General features: G+C 32.1%; 1 protein-coding gene across 1 annotated transcript in view; it reads right to left on the bottom strand.

Moving 5' to 3' along the window:
• Window positions 1-6,737: 6,737 nt before the first annotated feature.
• The window catches only part of LOC145254642 (SH3 and PX domain-containing protein 2B-like), a 260,049-nt gene continuing 248,618 nt past the window's right edge, over window positions 6,738-18,168 (bottom strand). The window contains exon 3 of the mRNA XM_080113260.1: window positions 6,738-7,076. Coding sequence (XP_079969386.1) covers window positions 6,951-7,076 — 126 coding nt within the window. The 3' untranslated portion in view covers window positions 6,738-6,950. The remainder of the gene's footprint in view (window positions 7,077-18,168) is intronic.

The raw sequence follows: 18,168 nt of genomic DNA, 5'->3' as shown, positions 1-18,168 counted from the left end.
ACTCTCCAGTCTCATTCCTTAGCCTCTGAGCCACGCATGCATATATATATATATATATATATATATATTATATATAATTCACCTGTCATCCCTTTTTTAAAAGATGGAATTGCCAAATCATTGAAGACAAGACGCAAGCAAGAAAGGTCCACAGAGTTTTATAATTATATAGATATACACTAGCAGGCCATCAGGTGTTGCCCTGTCGTAAGATAGTCTTAAATTTGATATTTTAATTGATGCAGATTTCGCATTTATTATTATAGAGACAATACTCTATTGATTATTATATTGTACCCAATATATTTCAGTGATTTCAAAAGTAAAAAAAAAAAATGACTTGGGTGCCACCAGCTATAATCGAAACCAAAACATTTAGCACTCCTATGTAGTATTCGCAACCGTCTAAGCTAACGACACATGCACATCAAAACTTTGCAGTGTTTTTTTTTTTTTTTTTTTTTTACACAGGCATCACCACATTATCAAGGCCGAGAGGCCACTCAAGGATAAGGGTTAAAGAGTGTACAGTAGAAATTGGACAATATAGTAATCATTAGTAATGAAAATTCGGTAAATTTGATAACTTATATGGAACGGCTCATCAAGAACTTATTTACGTTAGACTTGAACACAACCATATTGTAGTCAGCCGGAAATGCATGCATAGAGCTATGACTGCCAAGTTTCAGTTTTTACCTCTTAGCAATTGTTTTTGGGGCTAAAAATCAAATCGATCTAATATATATAACCCATACATCAAGTTTCAAGTCTTTAGACTAAAAATTGAACATAGTTTGGTAGAGACCGTTCTGCAGCTAGAAAAGTTCTCTTTTATAATATATATTAGTGAAAAAAGAACTGGATTGTGTCTACATTTTGTTATAAGGTAGGTGATATTTTCCACTAGAGAGCCATTAGTTTAACTGTTTTTAAATCTCTTAAACAGCTACATGATAAACAGTTGATGATCCCCATTTTCGTTTTTACAATTTAAGTTAAGGTTATTTTTACCGTTATATAGTTGAATTCCTTTTTATAAAGTGATTTTTGAAAGTGTTAAGTTTGACAATATGTTGAACTTAAATATACTTCGAAAATTAAACTGGAATTTGCCAGGTGAAGGTCAAACACCAGCATTACGAATATGCATGCATAAAGTAATAGCTATTAGTTCATGTTTTAATTTTTAGCCTTGCATGTCTTTATAACTCAGTCATTAATGGCAGAGAAAAATAGATTGTAAACTAAACGTTTTGGTTTCGATTATCGGTGATAGAGCACAAGTCTTATTTTTTTTTTTTTTTAACTTTTTAAATCATTACTATATATTGAGTCCAATACAATAATAAATACGAAATCTGCATTAACCAAAATATAATATTTAAGCGTATTTACGACAGGGCAATGCCGGGTAGCCTGTTATATATATATATATATATATATATATTATTATTTCTTTTCTTAGCATTGTTTTTATTCTTTCCTTTTTCTTGTTTCACTTATTTAAATGCCATCAGATAATTTTGTTTTTAAATATCATGTGACTAACCTCTTAATTTAAATGTGCTGGAAATTGTTTTCGAATTTTCATTATGGACTCTACTTTTGTTGAAACAATATCGCCTGAAGAGGTCTCTAGTTACTTGTAACTAGCTGACCGAAACATGCTCATGGATGTGTAGCGACATAAATGTTTATGAAAAACAAATAAAAAAAAAGTATATCTTGCACTGCTTTGGTATTGAGCACTCTTGTATGAATCTCGTTAAAATTTATTGGTTGCTTCACCTCTGGAAAATAATCTGGAATTATATATATATATATATATATATATATATATATATATATATATATGCCCGGCTATTCAACAAAATGAAATGATGAAAATAAAACCGACATTCACACAAGGGATGTAAATTTTTGGGTTTGTATTACTGTACACATAGATTCGAAAAAGTTGTCAAAAAACAAATATATAACAAATAAATGTTATCAAAGGCAAGATAAGTTACTTTTCTACCAAACTGGATATATTTTTCGTGTTTTTATTCAATGTAACATGTTTATTCAGCTCGAAAACCATACAGTGTTTACCGATGTATTGGAACATTGAAGATGGCGTCTTATTCTCTCTTTAACACGGTAAGTGTGGGAAAAGATGTTATAAATAAAAAAAAACGGATAAAATACTGTTAAAAACTCGCTCAATATATGTTACCGTGACATAGGTTGACATATATTCGGCGGATTTTTAATAGTATTTTGTATAGTTTTTTTTATTTATAAAATCTTTTTCCATACTTACGGTGTTAAAGAGGGTGTGAGACGCCATCTTGAATTTTCGAATACATCGGTAAACACTGTTTTTCGAGCTGAATAAATATGTTACATTGAATAAAAACACAAAAAATATATCCAGTTTGGCAGAAAAGTAACTTATCTTGCCTTTGATAACATTTATTTGTTATATATTTGTTTTTTGACAACTTTTTCGAATTTATGTGTACAGTAATACAAACCCAAATTTTTTTCTTAATATTCCTTGTTTGAACATTTCATGAACTAATGTCATTTTTACTTATTTTTCACCATTTAAATTTGTCTAATGTTAATTGCTCGATGTCGTGCATCCTTTCTACCACGATAGCATATAACGTTTATATTGTTCATATATAAGATCTGTTATTATTTTAGCGATATTAACAGTTTGAAAATGTTTTTTTACATTTTAATTTCGCTTACCTAAGCGATGGGGGGGGGAGTTACCTGCCCTTTGTTTTGCATATAAATGTGTTATCCCTTTTATTGACGAGATGTACTTGTATTTTTTTTTTTAATATATATATATATATATGTTCTAAATATTAAATAAGACACAGATGAAGGGGAAAGGGCTACTATATATATATATATATATATATATATATATATATATATATATATATATATATGTGTGTGTGTGCGTTTTGGAGAAATAAACACAGTTCAGTAAAAGTAAGTAAAGCATTATATATGTAAAGCAAAAGTTGGATCAGTCATTAATACCAGTGGTTTCAAAAGATGTTGGAAGTTTTACCTATTAGAAGAATCATTATAGCTTCATTCTCAGTCAACGAACTGACAGTGATATTTCTCACATATCAAGGGCTGAATTTCCCATATCTTTTGAAACCACCGGCATCAATAACTAATCAAATTTTCACTGTCTAGTATTAACCATAATCATATATGTATTTTGTAAAAAAAAAAAAAAGTTGAAAAACTTGTTTATATAAAAAAAAAAAAAAAACACTTTCAATCTGTTAATTATTTATGCGTGGTTTGTAAATTTTAAACATGTTTTTTTTTCCTTGTTGATTTGAGGAATTTAGATTTTCCAAAGAAAAAAAAATTCTATGTTAATCATAGTTTGTTTCAGGTATAGAAAGGTTGAACAAATAAAATAGTTTATAAAAAGATAAGACTCAGAAGTCAGCAAATGAAAAGTTGCTTAGCTTTTATAAAGATTAGCTCATATGAAGATATCAAACTTTACCAATAAAGAAAAGCCGCCATTTTGTTTTACAAATGAAATCTTAGAAATTAGAGCTATCATTCAGATTTAAGAAAGAAACTGTAGAAATATTGGAAGCAATTTTGTAATTTAAATATCAAACAAACAAAAAAGAACAAACTGAAGATTTGGGGGCAATCGTGCACTATAGTTAACAGTGTAGAAATTGGAAATATGCAAAATATACAAATTACTGTTACCAAATGCATTAAAATTTAATTTCTGTAGAAGCTTTAACTTGTGTTATTTCAAAATGCATCATCTTACTTTCACTTGGCCAAATGAAAGTCCACCCAAAAAATATTGGTCGATTTTTTTCCCTTCTGTTCCATTGATTTCAGGTTTTAAATACAATAAAAAGATGAGCTGACAACCACCCACGGTTAACAGTACAGCAAGCTATTTTTTGTTTGTTTGTTAAACTATCTTTTAAACTTGAAATTAGCGACGGCTTAGCAAAAAAAACCCCAAAAAACATTGACCATCTTTAATTGAATTGCATTCAGCCAAGGAAAAGTAACAAAAACAAATTTTTAGAATCACAAAACTTATAAAAAGTTTCAGTACTTCCAAACTACGCGGATTGATGGAAAATTAGATTTTAAATTTAATTTGGGTAAGGGCTATTTATTGTATACCCCCCTCCCCGCCGCCATTTCTGCTCCGTTAACCTGGACTGCATGATTGCCGGTTTTTGTTTAAGAACAAGTAAATCTTAAAGAACAGATTTTGTGGTGGAAAAGATCGAACAGGGAAAAATAACTGCAACAAATGGGAGGGAGGAAAAATAGGATGAGGGTTCCTTCCGTTCTCGGCTGCAGTTAATTACTTTTTAATATTTTGTGTGTGTTGCAAAATTTTCGGTGTGGTAACATTTTGTTTTTGTTTTAATAAACTCACTAAGAGAGAGATTGGAGCCGTTTGTGGACTTGAGCAGTCGTCTACAATGCTTATAAAACAGTTTTAGAGAGAAATGCAGGATAGTCACAAAGAGGAAAGGAGAGAGAAAAAAATTCTAACTTTTCTTCCATATAAAATCATAAACATATACGTATCTATTGAGGATATATATATTCGTATCAGCAGAAAATAATCGATCAAAGTGCTTGATCGTAAAAAATACAGGAGCAGAATATGTGTATTTTTTTTTTGTAATTATTTATAAACCACACATCTCTTAGAGGTACCAAGGTTTCGTAGATCTTAAATATCTAAAAGAGGAATCTTTTTAAACCAAAAGTTTGTTTCCAAATTCCAAGTGATCCGATAGACGAAACCTGGATACCTCTAGCACTGATATATAGTTTATAAATAAACTTAAAAAATACATACACATATCTATATTATTCTGGGTGTAGTTTGGTTCATAGGGAATGGATATACAATGCTATGAAAACTTAGTGTGTTTATATATAATAGTGCTCTATAATGAATCGAGCAGTGTGTTTATTTAAAAAAAAAAAAAAAGAAAAGAAAAAAAAAAGCATTCTTAGCAACATACGTGGATATGTATTTCAGCTAAGACCCAAGAACAGACTGAACTTAGTCAGGCTAAAATTTTAAATTGAAATTGAATATAGACTTGGAGACACACACACACACAAAAAAAAATCCAAACTGAGGACATCATGTGACCAGAATTTTGTTGGACTCTTGTGAAATTAATTCATATTTCATCATAAAGCTGTTATTTTGATATCTTTTTCTTTTTATAGTTTGGTTGTTTTGGTTCACGACATATCAACCCTTTTCAGGTTATTTAATGCCGAACCCAGTAATTTTGGAAAAGTTTATTATGCTTCAGGTTATATATATATATATATATATATATATATATAATCTTCTGATATTTATTCATGGTGTTTGGTTTGGTTGTTTTGTAAAGAAAAAATTTTGTTTTTCACTTTGCATAACAAAACATGATTAAGTTTTGCAAATGAAAAATAAACAAAACAAGAACATCAGTGTTTGGTGCATTTTAGGTTAGAAAGCCAATATCTTTAGACTGCCTAATCTGGTAGCACCATGTCGTTTTCTGAGATCAGAACATTCTTATTACTTTTAATAATCAATATTCATTTTTGATTCAATATTCTGACCTGACGAAACTTCAGCTGAAACATGCATGCACATATGTAGCCAAGTATGTTTGTATACATAAAATTTATCCTTATATATATAAGGTGTTATAAAATGAATCTATAAAAGCAGAAATATAGATATTCTATATTTTTGCTAATAGATTTCATTTATAGAAACCTTTTTTTTTTTTCCACGAACAATCAAGTACGTATCTCAATTTCAGCTGTTCTTAAAAAGATACATTCCTAGGTGAGATTTTTTAAAGAAATATTAAAAATAATATTTTTTCTTTCATTTCATTGTTCGTGCCAGGAAGTTTACTGATGGAAGAGCAGTCATTTGTTTGATTCTCGTTTTTTTTTTTTAGTTTTTTTAAAAATTATTTTTATTTGTTGATTTTTTGGTTCTCGTTTAACAGAAACCATTATCAGTACAAAAAGGTAACATTATTCGAATGCAGACATATCCATTCATCCATAAGAACACGTTTCCAACAAAAAAAATATTACAAAAAAAAAAAAAATTTTTTAAATAAAGTTAAAAATAACGAAAAAAAAATTTTTTTTTATCAAATATTAGAAAAAAAAAAAAACTAAAACGTCTTTTGTCTATTTACTTCAAAATTTTGTTTTTATCCTTAACTTGTATTTTTTAATTGATTTTTTATTTATATATTTTCTTTATATTTCATTAAAGAAAAAAAAAAAAATGAACTTTTTTTTAATAGATAGAAAAAAAATGAAATAAAACAATTTAAATAAAATTAAAGATAAAAACCGAAAAAAAAAAAAAGATACAATTTTTTTTTTTATTAAATAGAAAAAAAAAACTTAAAAAATTGAAAAATAAAATTGATCTTTTTATCTATTTACTTAAAAAAAATTTCGTTTTTATACTCAATTTCTATTGATTTAATTTTTATCGTTTCTTTTTTTCCTTCATTTTTTCATTGGAGAAAAAAAAAATGGAATTTTTTAAATAGATAAAACAAAAAAACAAAACAAAACAAAAAACATGAAAACTAAAACAAAATAGCAATATCACGCACACATTTTATCCCGTTCATATATTTTCATCATTGTATGATAAAATGCATTACTTTTTCTCTTTTTTTTTTTTTTGTAGACCATAGTTTGACAAGTTTTATACATGTTGCATTTTCTAATATTTTTGGAGGAAATAAATTTGAAGTTTCTCCCCGTTGATTTGCAGTTTTTTTTTTTTTATTTTTTTATTTTTTTTTTTTACATTTTAACAAATTGCAGAGTCATGGGTCATTTGTTGAGCCAGAGAGAAGTTGCTGGTCTTTGAATCATGTGTAGGCATCGTATTCATCCATTTCATAGAAGTCTGTTGTTTCTAGGGGTTCCCTTACAGGGGGAATAGGATCACTAGAACGAGCCTCAAAGAATTCAACCACAATTGGACTGCTGGACATCTGAAAGAACGAAATATAAAATTATTAGATGTACGTGGTGTTGTTCGGGATTAAAAGTAACGTTAAATTCCTTAAAGAAAAAAAAAAAAAAAAAAAAAAACGGAAACAACAAAACCTGTGCATGCGAGTATTATGTTTTTTCTAAACAGTTTATTTCTTGTAATAAAAAAAAAAAAAAAAAAAAAAAAAATTACACTACCTGAGATCGAAACAAAAACCTGAAGACAGCAGGTCAGCTTAACACAATCTTTAAAAAGTATTTTCAAACCTACTTGTTCTTAATATGTGAACGATTCGTACATGTGCAGTCGTGAAACAGTTGAAAAACATAAAAATCTGATGACTCCAAGTACCATTTATTTTTCAATTGACACCTTAGCAGCCCTTTTTTTCCAGATTAAAACAGATTAAAATGTTTTTCCACATGTCTGAATACCCTATATACAAAATTTCAAAGATGACACGATTCCATTTCTGTTTGATGAAAACCGGTTTTTTTTGGGTTTTTTTTTTTATTGCAGACCTACTAGTTGGCCAGTTGGGTACAAATCCCAAGAACGATAGGAACCTTCTATCATGTTTGAAAGTGACATAATGTTCAATGAGCAAAATCGGAGATGTGCCACTTGTACATGCTCTCTACCGATCCAAGTTATGACAACGGGACCATTGCCAGCACCCTCAAAATGCATTGCTAGATTGTCACAAAGGACAGGGACATGCCCAGGGTGATGAAAAAGTTTCTGGCCATGGTTATAATCTTTGCTGTGGTTTGAAGTAAGGGCCACATCATGCCACCTCACATCTTCAAAGTTTTCTTGAAAATCAACACCAAAGTGTACCTGGATGTGCTGAAGAGTGTGGTGATCCCCTGTTGCAATCAGGTGGCCACTGGTAGACCCTGGGTATGGTAGCAGAACACGGTGCCGGCCCACAAGTCCAAAGAGACCCACCGAGGCTTGGCTTCAGAAGACATGCTACGACTTTGTACTCTTCTCTCACTGACTGCTAGAACACCATGAACATGATCTCCCACAAAACCAAAACCAGCCTGATTGCCGCCATCCACCGAGTATTTGTCAAGCTCCTGCTGGCACCTGTGGAAAAGGCATGCCCCCAGTTCCGGACCCACTCGTATTGAGGCAGTGACTGAGACTGAAGGCAGCTGCATTGAATAGATGTCAGCTCTACTACATAATCAAGTTACTTGAATTGATTTTTAAATAAAAGTTTTAAAATAAATCTGTAGTGTTGTTTTCTTTAGGGCAAGAAATTTATCGTTCTACCCTTTTTATGTTTCTTTTTGTGAAGATATTTTTTACTATGGCTTCTGGAACAGGTTTTCTTTGTGTTTAGCGGCCTATCAACAATCATAAATATTCCCAGATTAAATATATATATATTTTATTTTTTTTTCGGAATCAATCAATGTTTACAATGTTTAATTTTTATGAAGAGGTTTTAGAGTTTGTACTATTCTTAATGTGTGATTGATTTATTTTGTTTTTTTTTTGTTTCTTTTTTTTATTGTTTTATTTGTTTCTTTTTCATTTTCTTTTTTTTTAGAGTTTGTACTATTCTTAATGTGTGATTGATTTATTGTTTCTTTTTATTGTTTTATTTGTTTCTTTTTTATTGTTTTATTTGTTTCTTTTTTATTGTTTTATTTGTTTCTTTTTTATTGTTTTATTTGTTTCTTTTTATTGTTTTATTTGTTTCTTTTTATTCTATTTTATTTATTTTTTTTAGAGTTTGTACTATTCTTAATGTGTGATTGATTTATTTTGTTTTGCTTTTTTGTTTTGTTTTTTGTTCTTTTTTGTTTCTTTTTTTATTGTTTACTTTGTTTTGTTTTTTTTTATAGGTGATTTAAGATATAATTTGGTCCATTCTTTTAAAGAAAATATGTTAACGTTGATTTTACAAGATAATAAAAAATTTTATGTGAGTAAATTCGTATTTGTTTCTTGTTCGCTGTTTTTTTTCTTTTGCTAATATGGAATAGTTTTTATCAAAAAATGTGTCTGAGAAATTCGATAATTTGGGCAAAAAGTTATATTTTCAAATAATGGTTTTATATTTGTTATTTAAAAAAAAAATATTTTGCAATATTTATAGCATACATGGCATTTTTTTTTTTCATTTTATGTCAATAAATTTTCAAATTGATATTTACCTGTATATCCTTTACTATATTTTCTTTTTTGGTTTTGTTTGTTTGTTATAAGTTCCTCCCAGATTAAACAATTCCTTCTATGCTTTCCTTGTCCTTTTCCCAGTTAACTGACCCTGCTACCTTAACTGTTCTACATCTAACTCAAGAACTAGCATCCATTTACCTTTTTTTTTTTTTACAAAGGCATCACCACATTATCAAGGCCCAGAGGCCACTCAAGGATAAGGGTTAAAGAGTGTACAGTAGAAATTGGTCAATATAGTAATCATTAGTAATGAAAATTTGGTAAATTTAATAACTTATATGGAACGGCTCATCAAGAACTTATTTACTTTAGACTTGAACACAACCATATTGTAGTCAGCCGGAAAGCAGGAAAACGGAAGACAATTCCACAGGCGTGCAGTTCTAAGAAAGAAGCTTTGTTCATGGAATCTACGTTTAGGTTTAGGCACAGATAAAGAGTGGGGGAAATTATTGATAGTGTTTACAGCTAGACGAGTGTTTCTTGTGAAAGTTTGGCGAGGGGGGACCATAGATTGAAGCTCAGTTGAACACTTTCCATGAAAATAACGATACATCAGAGACAAACTCGCAACATCTCTTCTGTGAGATAGAGGTTGCAAGGAGGAGAAAAGGACATCTCCTACGAGGCTACGAAGTCTATTTTGAACTCTATCAAGGCAGGACAAGTCCTTTCCAGCAGCTCCTGCCCAGATGTGGCAACAGTATTCCATCCTTGGACGTACCTGGCTCTTATATAGATAGAGAATAGCATCAGCAGTGAGATATCTACTGGATCGATAGAAAGATCCCACCATTTTTCCAGCAGCCTTGGCAACAGATTTGATATACGTGTTCCATTTAAGATCAGGAGTAATGGTCAAGCCCAGAAGCTTGTCAAAACTTGAGGCCTCCTGAAGACGAGAGCCATTCATTTCAATTGATGACAAATGTGGATTAGAATGTTGATGATGTAAAGAGAGAAGCTTGGTTTTAGATGCATTAAAAGTAACCAGCCACTCCTTTCCCCATTGTACTACGTGCTCAAGATCAGAGGAGAGAGAATCGTTATTTTCATGGAAAGTGTTCAACTGAGCTTCAATCTATGGTCCCCCCTCGCCAAACTTTCACAAGAAACACTCGTCTAGCTGTAAACACTATCAATAATTTCCCCCACTCTTTATCTGTGCCTAAACCTAAACGTAGATTCCATGAACAAAGCTTCTTTCTTAGAACTGCACGCCTGTGGAATTGTCTTCCGTTTTCCTGCTTTCCGGCTGACTACAATATGGATGTGTTCAAGTCTAAAGTAAATAAGTTCTTGATGAGCCGTTCCATATAAGTTATTAAATTTACCAAATTTTCATTACTAATGATTACTATATTGACCAATTTCTACTGTACACTCTTTAACCCTTATCCTTGAGTGGCCTCTGGGCCTTGATAATGTGGTGATGCCTTTGTAAAAAAAAAAAAAAAAAAAAAAAATTGGAGAGAACTTGGTCGTTTACTGTCTTAGATGTGGTACCATAAATGGTAGTGTCGTCAGCATAAATGTCTACAAATGATGTAAGGATATGATTTGGAAGATCATTAATGTAGATCAGGAAAAGAGTTGGGCCCAGGATGGATCCCTGAGGGACACCGGCATTAATACTGTGAGCTTCTGATTTTTGCCCCTCAACTACTACTCTTATGAACCTATCAGAAAGAAATGATTTAATAATTGAGAAGACTTTTCCAGCTATACCATAGCTAGCGATCTTATGAAGTAAACCTTTATGCCATACCCTATCAAAGGCTTAAGATATGTCAAGAGAAATTGCCCTAGAAAGATTGCCACCGTCGAGAGATTTGCTAATCCTATGCGATATAACTGTAAGGACATCTGCTGTAGATCTAGCAGAACAGAAACCATATTGAGTGTCACTAAGAAGGTTATTTTTGTTGAGATGTTTGATTACTTCTGTATTTAACACAGATTCTAGCAACTTACTCATGACGCACAGGAGACTTATTGGCCTGTACTGAGAGGGGGATGAGCGATCACCTGAATTCTTAAATACAGGGCATACTGATGAGATTTTCCAGGGAGATGGGAAGCAATTCTCCTTAAGACAACGTTTAAACAGTTTTGTAAGTATGGGCGCTAGTTCAGGTTGAAGTTTTTTGAGTACTATAATTGGAATACCATCAGGGCAAGTTGCTTTACTGGAATCAAGGTTTTTGATTAGCTTGGCAACATCACGTACAGATATACGTATATCACATAGCGTGTTTTCTGATACAGGAGGAAATATTGGGGGTTGGTGGTCTTGGTCGCAAAGGGTAGAATTAGCTGCAAAGTTCTTGACAAAGAGTTTGGCTTTGTCTGATGCTGACGAGATTACCTCAGGTCCATTGATAATAGTTGGGATGGAGCACACGCTTCTGTTCAGGATTCTGTTTGCTATTTGCCAAAACTGGTAGGAACCAAGCCGCTGCTCAGCTACTTTGGACTTAACAGATTGAGCATACAATTCTCTTGCGTTCCTTATTACTTTCTTACAATGGTTGCTGGCAGTCCTGAAAACGGCTTTAGTTTCCATACATCTATTACGTTTGAAGCAGTGGAAAAAGTTATTTCTGTGTGCAATGGCAGCAGCACATTCTGGAGAGAACCATGGCTGGCTGTTAGGTTTTTGCTGAAACTTTTAAGAGGGTATGAAATGGTCAATACCTACAATTAACCATTCAGTTAGGTCTAATACTATAGAGGACACATCCTTTTTAAACATGGAATGCAGAGGTAGATCAGATATAAATGTACGGAAGCTATCCCAGTCAGCCTTAGTGTATCGATATACTGTACGATGAAGAGGTACGTCTGGGGACTTATTACATTTCATTTTTATCTTAATTGATACAACAGAGTGGTCGGAAGATCCAAGAGGCGACAGAACAGAAACTGAACATAGTTCAGGGCAAGTTGTGAGAAAAAGGTCTAGTAGGCTCGCATACTGGCCGTCATTATCGGGCACACGGGTAGGTTCCTGAACAATCTGAGTGAGGTCATAGGCAATGGAGAAATCATGACAGAACCTCCCCTCATCATCGGTCTTGTTTGAGTGGGTCAACCATTCGACGTTGTGAACATTGAAGTCTCCACATACGTGAATGTTAGCTGAAGGATAAGTAGATAGGACTTGGTCAATTTTCTCAGATATTTGAAAGATAGTAACTCCGCTGTTGTGGGGGCGATAGAGAGTAAATATAAATGCAGTAGTGTGAGCTAAAGCAACCCGGAAGCACATATAGGGTAAGTTAGGATCTTCCCTGGAGATGTCCCTCCCACATGGAAAGCTATCTTTAATATAGGCACATATTCCATGCCCATGGCGATCTTGGGGGTCAGATTTAGAAGTTAAGTTAGAGTATCCTGTAATTGCAAACTCATCTAGGGAAATAGCCTGTCCAATGCCAGTTTCACTTAAAAATAAAAGGTCTGGTTTAGTCTCCTGTAATTGGGTTTCAACCTCTGGAAAGTTAGAACGTAGACCCCTGATGTTGGAGAAGGAGACATGGTAGTAGGGGTCTACGTTGGAAGTTGGAGAACCGGGTTTAATCGTGTATTTTTTCTTGAAACTTGTCATGATGAAATTTTGGAATTTGTGGACTAGGTCGACAGATTTACTTAGAGCAGGACAGAGAGGGGAAACTAAGAGAGAAAAAGAAACGAAAAATTTTTTTTTTTTTTTGTACCACATGATAAGGTAAAGCCGTAACAATTACCCACTAGTATGGCATCGAGAGGCCCCACCAGAAGCTACTGCATGGTCCAGATTCCATTCACCAAATGGCAATACAGCAGCCCCAGTACTTTGCACCTGCTGATAGGACAGCCTCCTTAGTGGTTAATCCAAGGTTCGGGTCCCTGACTATCAGGCGGATAACGTCAGCCCAGACAAAACGTTTACCTCCAGCACCCTTACTAGTGACATGGCTACAAGGATAGACATAGAAACAGAAAATTTCCACCAACTCTGCCAACTGTTCGCGCAAAAATACTGCCAACCTAGAAAACAGCTTTTTCTTCTCCCTTTGTCAGAAAAATCACTCATTTAAAAAATGAGGACTGAGGGACAAATAAGAAGAAGCGAGAGTAACAGGAGCTGCCGATAACGCATCCACAATGCGTTTTCTACTCTCCATTAAAAAAAAAAAAAAAAAAAAAAAAACTATTAAGTATTGTACTATAAAAGTCCAATGGACGTGTTTAAGGGAAAGTATGGTGATAGATTCCCCTCTCACGAACTAAAAATGAGTACAATTAGGTAATCTATTTTTGCAATCAACTCGGTAGAAAAATAAACATTTATGGACGAGAAAAAAAAAAAAAAAAAAAAAAAGAAGAAGCTAGCATTTAATACAACAGAAATACATAAATTAAATACTGAAATAAAATGTAGTTATTAATATTTGAATCTAAAAATAAAAAGTGCGAATTAGTAGAGAAAATCACTTATCACAACAATGCTTCCGTCTCCAAACTAGTGAAGAATTTAACTTTTAATAGCGTTCAGAAGATTTTTTTTTTTTTTATAAACCTCAATATTTTTTACTATATATTCTGGAATTGGTTTTGTTTGGTTGTGCGTTGTGCTTAATGAACGACCAACAATTATAAAGTCCTCTCAGATCAAATTTATTTTACTTTTTCAAAATCATTTTTTACAATGTTTTTTTTCTCTAAAGATATTTGTTAAAATGTGGGATTTGACTATTTATAATATACGATTGATTTATATTTTGGTATGCACATTAATTGGTATTTTGCAAAAATAATACATTGATAAATTACTATATAATTAAAATAGAACTAGTTGGACGCTTAAGCATACAATACGTTTAAACATGATATTTTAGATTTGTATGTATTATTATAGAATTATTCTGCTATTGATTATTGTATATTACGAGGAATAATTTGCCCGGCGGATTAATTCGCAAAAAAAAAAAAAAAAAAAAAAAAAAAAAAAAAAAAAATAATAATGACAATGTCGTTTATCAAATTCTGTGTTTGTTTCCAATATCACGTCAGCTAATATTTGGGCGTGATGATGATGCCCTGGAAAAGTCACTTTAGCTTTAAAATATGCAAACAAAGAAATGATTTGTGGCGATTTTAGATGGTACCTCTTCTTTTATCATACATTAAACTCATAAATAAGAAAAAAATTAAAATATAATATTGAGATACACCCGGGCTTGAACAAGAGATTATTCGATCTATAGTCGGAGGCTTTACCACTGAGCTATATCTCCAGATGACAATAATTTTTTTTTTTTTTTTTTTTAAAGAAATGATTTGCTGAGATTTTATTATTTCCCTTGGCTGGTGTAATGTAAAATTTTTCCCTGTAAGAATTCCAATTTTTTTTTGTGTAAGAATAAGAAAACTATTTTCAAGATCGGATTTTTTTTTTTTTTGATTGATTTTTTTTAAATTTCTGATACTTATCGGATTAATTTCTGTACAACACATCTCTAAGAACACTACCAGACATATAAATTACCTTTGTGTGAAATTTGCAAAAGATAGACTCCGGAACCTATCAGGAAGGAAGGAACTCACACACACAAAAGTGATTTTTATATAAGAGTGTAGATAGAAATAAGAACAAAAAACATTGATACCCCCCCCTTCCTAATTCTGGTCCCGATGTCTTCCAAAACAAATGTTAAAATTTTTATTATATTTCGCCCAAGATAATGGTGAAAAAATATATATCAGCTTGTGGATTCATCTTGTATCATGGAATTTATAAATTTAAGCAAATACAACAGATTTTTTTTCTTAATCAATATTTATTTAGTTCCAATCAAATTAGTTTCGACGATACACGTCATCATCAAAAATAGAAACAGTATTTTTTCTCTCCCCTCCCCATGACATGACGTCACAAGAAAAATAAAGTCAACGTAATGTTGTGCAGTTGCATGCACATCGGTCGATTTTTCATCAAGCAGGAAAAAACTTTGTATAAAAATATCAAAACATATTCTCTTCTTTATTCTTTATTGCCTTGTGAGCGGATGCCAATGTAGAGATGGAGTGTGAGCGGATGGATGGAACTGAGCTCATCTGATGTTGCTTTGCCGGTGGCTGTTTGTTTCTCTTTCACCTTTTTCTTTGGGCTATATATGTGACCTGCTCTCTGCAAATGCGCTAACCTCAGCATCTGTATGTGTCAAATAGTTGACCTTTCACTACATCAATTTGACAACCTGACCCCAATCGGTCAATGTGTTTTTGGCTACTAAATTTCAAAGATGACACGATTCCATTTCTGTTTGATGAAAACCGTTTTTTTTTTTTTTTTTTTTTTTTTTTTTGCAGACCATCTACTAGTTTTGCACCCTTAACACGTGACAGTAATCTCTAATGGGGAGTCTTTTTATTTTTCTCCAACTGTTCTGATGAGAAGAACCATGTTTAAGAAATTTTTAAAATTTACTTCATGCGAACCATGAACTTTTCCAGACTGGAAGATTTGGGGGTGGGGGGGGGCAATTAAAGATCATGCTGACGTTTCTAGTAATATAATGCCGCAAAGACTGATAAAGAAAAAAAAAAAACTGAATGATATATCGAACAAGAACTACGTTGATTTTAAATAAATATTTTTAAAAAAATTCTGTGTTGTATTGACTTAAGCTTAAAATCTCAATTCTAATTTAAGTAATGCTGACATCGGGGAGGAGGTAATCTAAATACCTTGCATATTTTTTTTTTTTTTTTAGCCTTTAGCTGGAAACATAACTTTTCTATATAAATGATCTCATCTGTGTGCACGGTCTCTAGCAAGCTACTCTGTCAATTTTTGGTCTACAGACTTTAAACTTCATATATAGGAGATTTAGTCCTGTGGAATATCGATTTGGTCTTTAGCTAGTAAAAATAGCTGCTAAGATGTCAAAATTGAAAAAAAAAAAAAAAAAAAATTGGAACTTGACAAGCATGTCGACTAAACATGTTATTCTACGCGTGCATAAATAGTCGGTTAATTGTAAAAGTTTTATTCATCTGTTGTTAGCTCAAATAAGGCTGGAACACTAAATGTTTTTGTTTTGATTTTAGCTGATGGTACCCAAGTCAATTGTTTAAAAAAAATTTTTTGAAATCACTATATGTTGGATACAATAATCAAGAGACTTAGTTCTATAATAATAAATACGAAATCTGCATAAATTAAAATATATTTAAACGTTATCTTACAAACATGCAAAGTGCTAGTATAGTACGTCTTTGCCATTACTTTTGATAATGTCTGTTTCTCGCACATATTTATACTAAATCGATTAATTTGGGTTTATTTTCAGCAGCCTTGTAACTCTTGCTATTTTGTCCTTTAGTCCTTATATTCCATAAGCAATATTTCTGACAAAGGGGGAATAATTACTGTTTTTCAAGTCAAAATCAAGTTAACACTTATTGTTGGCTAATTTTTGAACTTGAAGTAGTATTTCATTTTTTTTAGTCCAGTTTATCAAGTGGCTTCATGCCTTGTCTAGAGTGATTTCCATTAAAAAAAAAAAAAACCCCCAAAAAAACCACTTTGTTGTAATTCAGTTAAGTAATACACTACTTAGACATTCATTTATTCGAGCAACTCTTTATGGTAACAAGAGCAGAAAGGTTTTGAGATTTTTTGAATAATTGGGCAATGTGAACTGGAATGTTGGGTGGATTTTACTGAATTCTATGAAAGAAATAAAAATTTGCAACTCAAAAAATAATTTCAGAAATAAAATCTTACCAAGCTTAAAAGTAGCTAGCCCAAAGCAACATTCTACTTTCATTATAGTAAAAAAAAAAAAAATTCATGTAGATTGTTGCAAAACTTCTCATCTTGAGTGTTATTCTCGACATTTTGGTCGATTGTAACCTTCAACTTTCTTCAGGTGTATCTTGTCGAACTCTGGAATCTTTCTATCAAACTTGGAAATATGCACAGAATTTTTGAACAGAACTCGTTGCAATATTTTTGATATGTGGGAGGGTATGATTAAAGAAAATTGGAAGGTTCTACTCATAGACATTGGCGATAGGAACTGACCAATCAAATGGAGCCATGTTCTGCTAGCAACCAATCAGAAAACGGAATCACTTCATAAAAAAAAGATATCGGAACTTTTACAATTCCTGCACATAATTTTTCGTATCCACACAAAAAAGATCTTTGTTCTCTGTCTGCAAAATTTTAAATCCAGGACTTATACAAATCAGCTACTGACTGAAAACTTTTACATCTGCAAGACTACTACATTAGCTACTCATCGGAAACTATTAAAATTAAACATGGCTTTCAATTCAAAAGACTTCTTTATTTAATCCACAAGGTTGGCATGCTCTCAATCCATAAGCTGTTATCTTGTTTTAAGCATTTTGCAATAGGATTCTTAGTATCACTTGCACTGCGAATTGAACCTTGAACCTTCAACCTCCAGAAGAGCGTCATTAATAATTACAATTGTGAATTACGAATTTTGCTCAGTCATGGCTGACAGAACGAGAACATGTTACCTCCACGAATTAAATACCTGTTCCATTTGATATTGTAGGCAGATTTCAGAATTTGACAAAGTGACTTTAGTTTCCAAACATCTATTATGTTGAAGACTATTGAAGTAGTAGTTTATATGAACAATGGTGGCGGTACATTCAGGGATATACTGAAGCTGTCTGGATTTTTATTAGAATTTCTTGGAAGGTATATAGTTTTCTGTGCTGATGGTCAAGCAATAAGTCAAGTCAGTAGACACTGTACTGGACACATGCTTTTTAAACATGGAAGTAGAGGTAGTTCTGATATGAACATTTGGAAACTGTCAGAATCAGCCATCGAGTATCGATCTACTGTTCAATGGAAA

The sequence above is a fragment of the Euprymna scolopes genome, chromosome 30 (assembly GCF_053919585.1).
Source record: "Euprymna scolopes isolate OS-2025 chromosome 30, ASM5391958v1, whole genome shotgun sequence".
Taxonomy (NCBI): domain Eukaryota; kingdom Metazoa; phylum Mollusca; class Cephalopoda; order Sepiida; family Sepiolidae; genus Euprymna; species Euprymna scolopes.
This window is presented reverse-complemented; position numbering and strand designations above follow the sequence as displayed.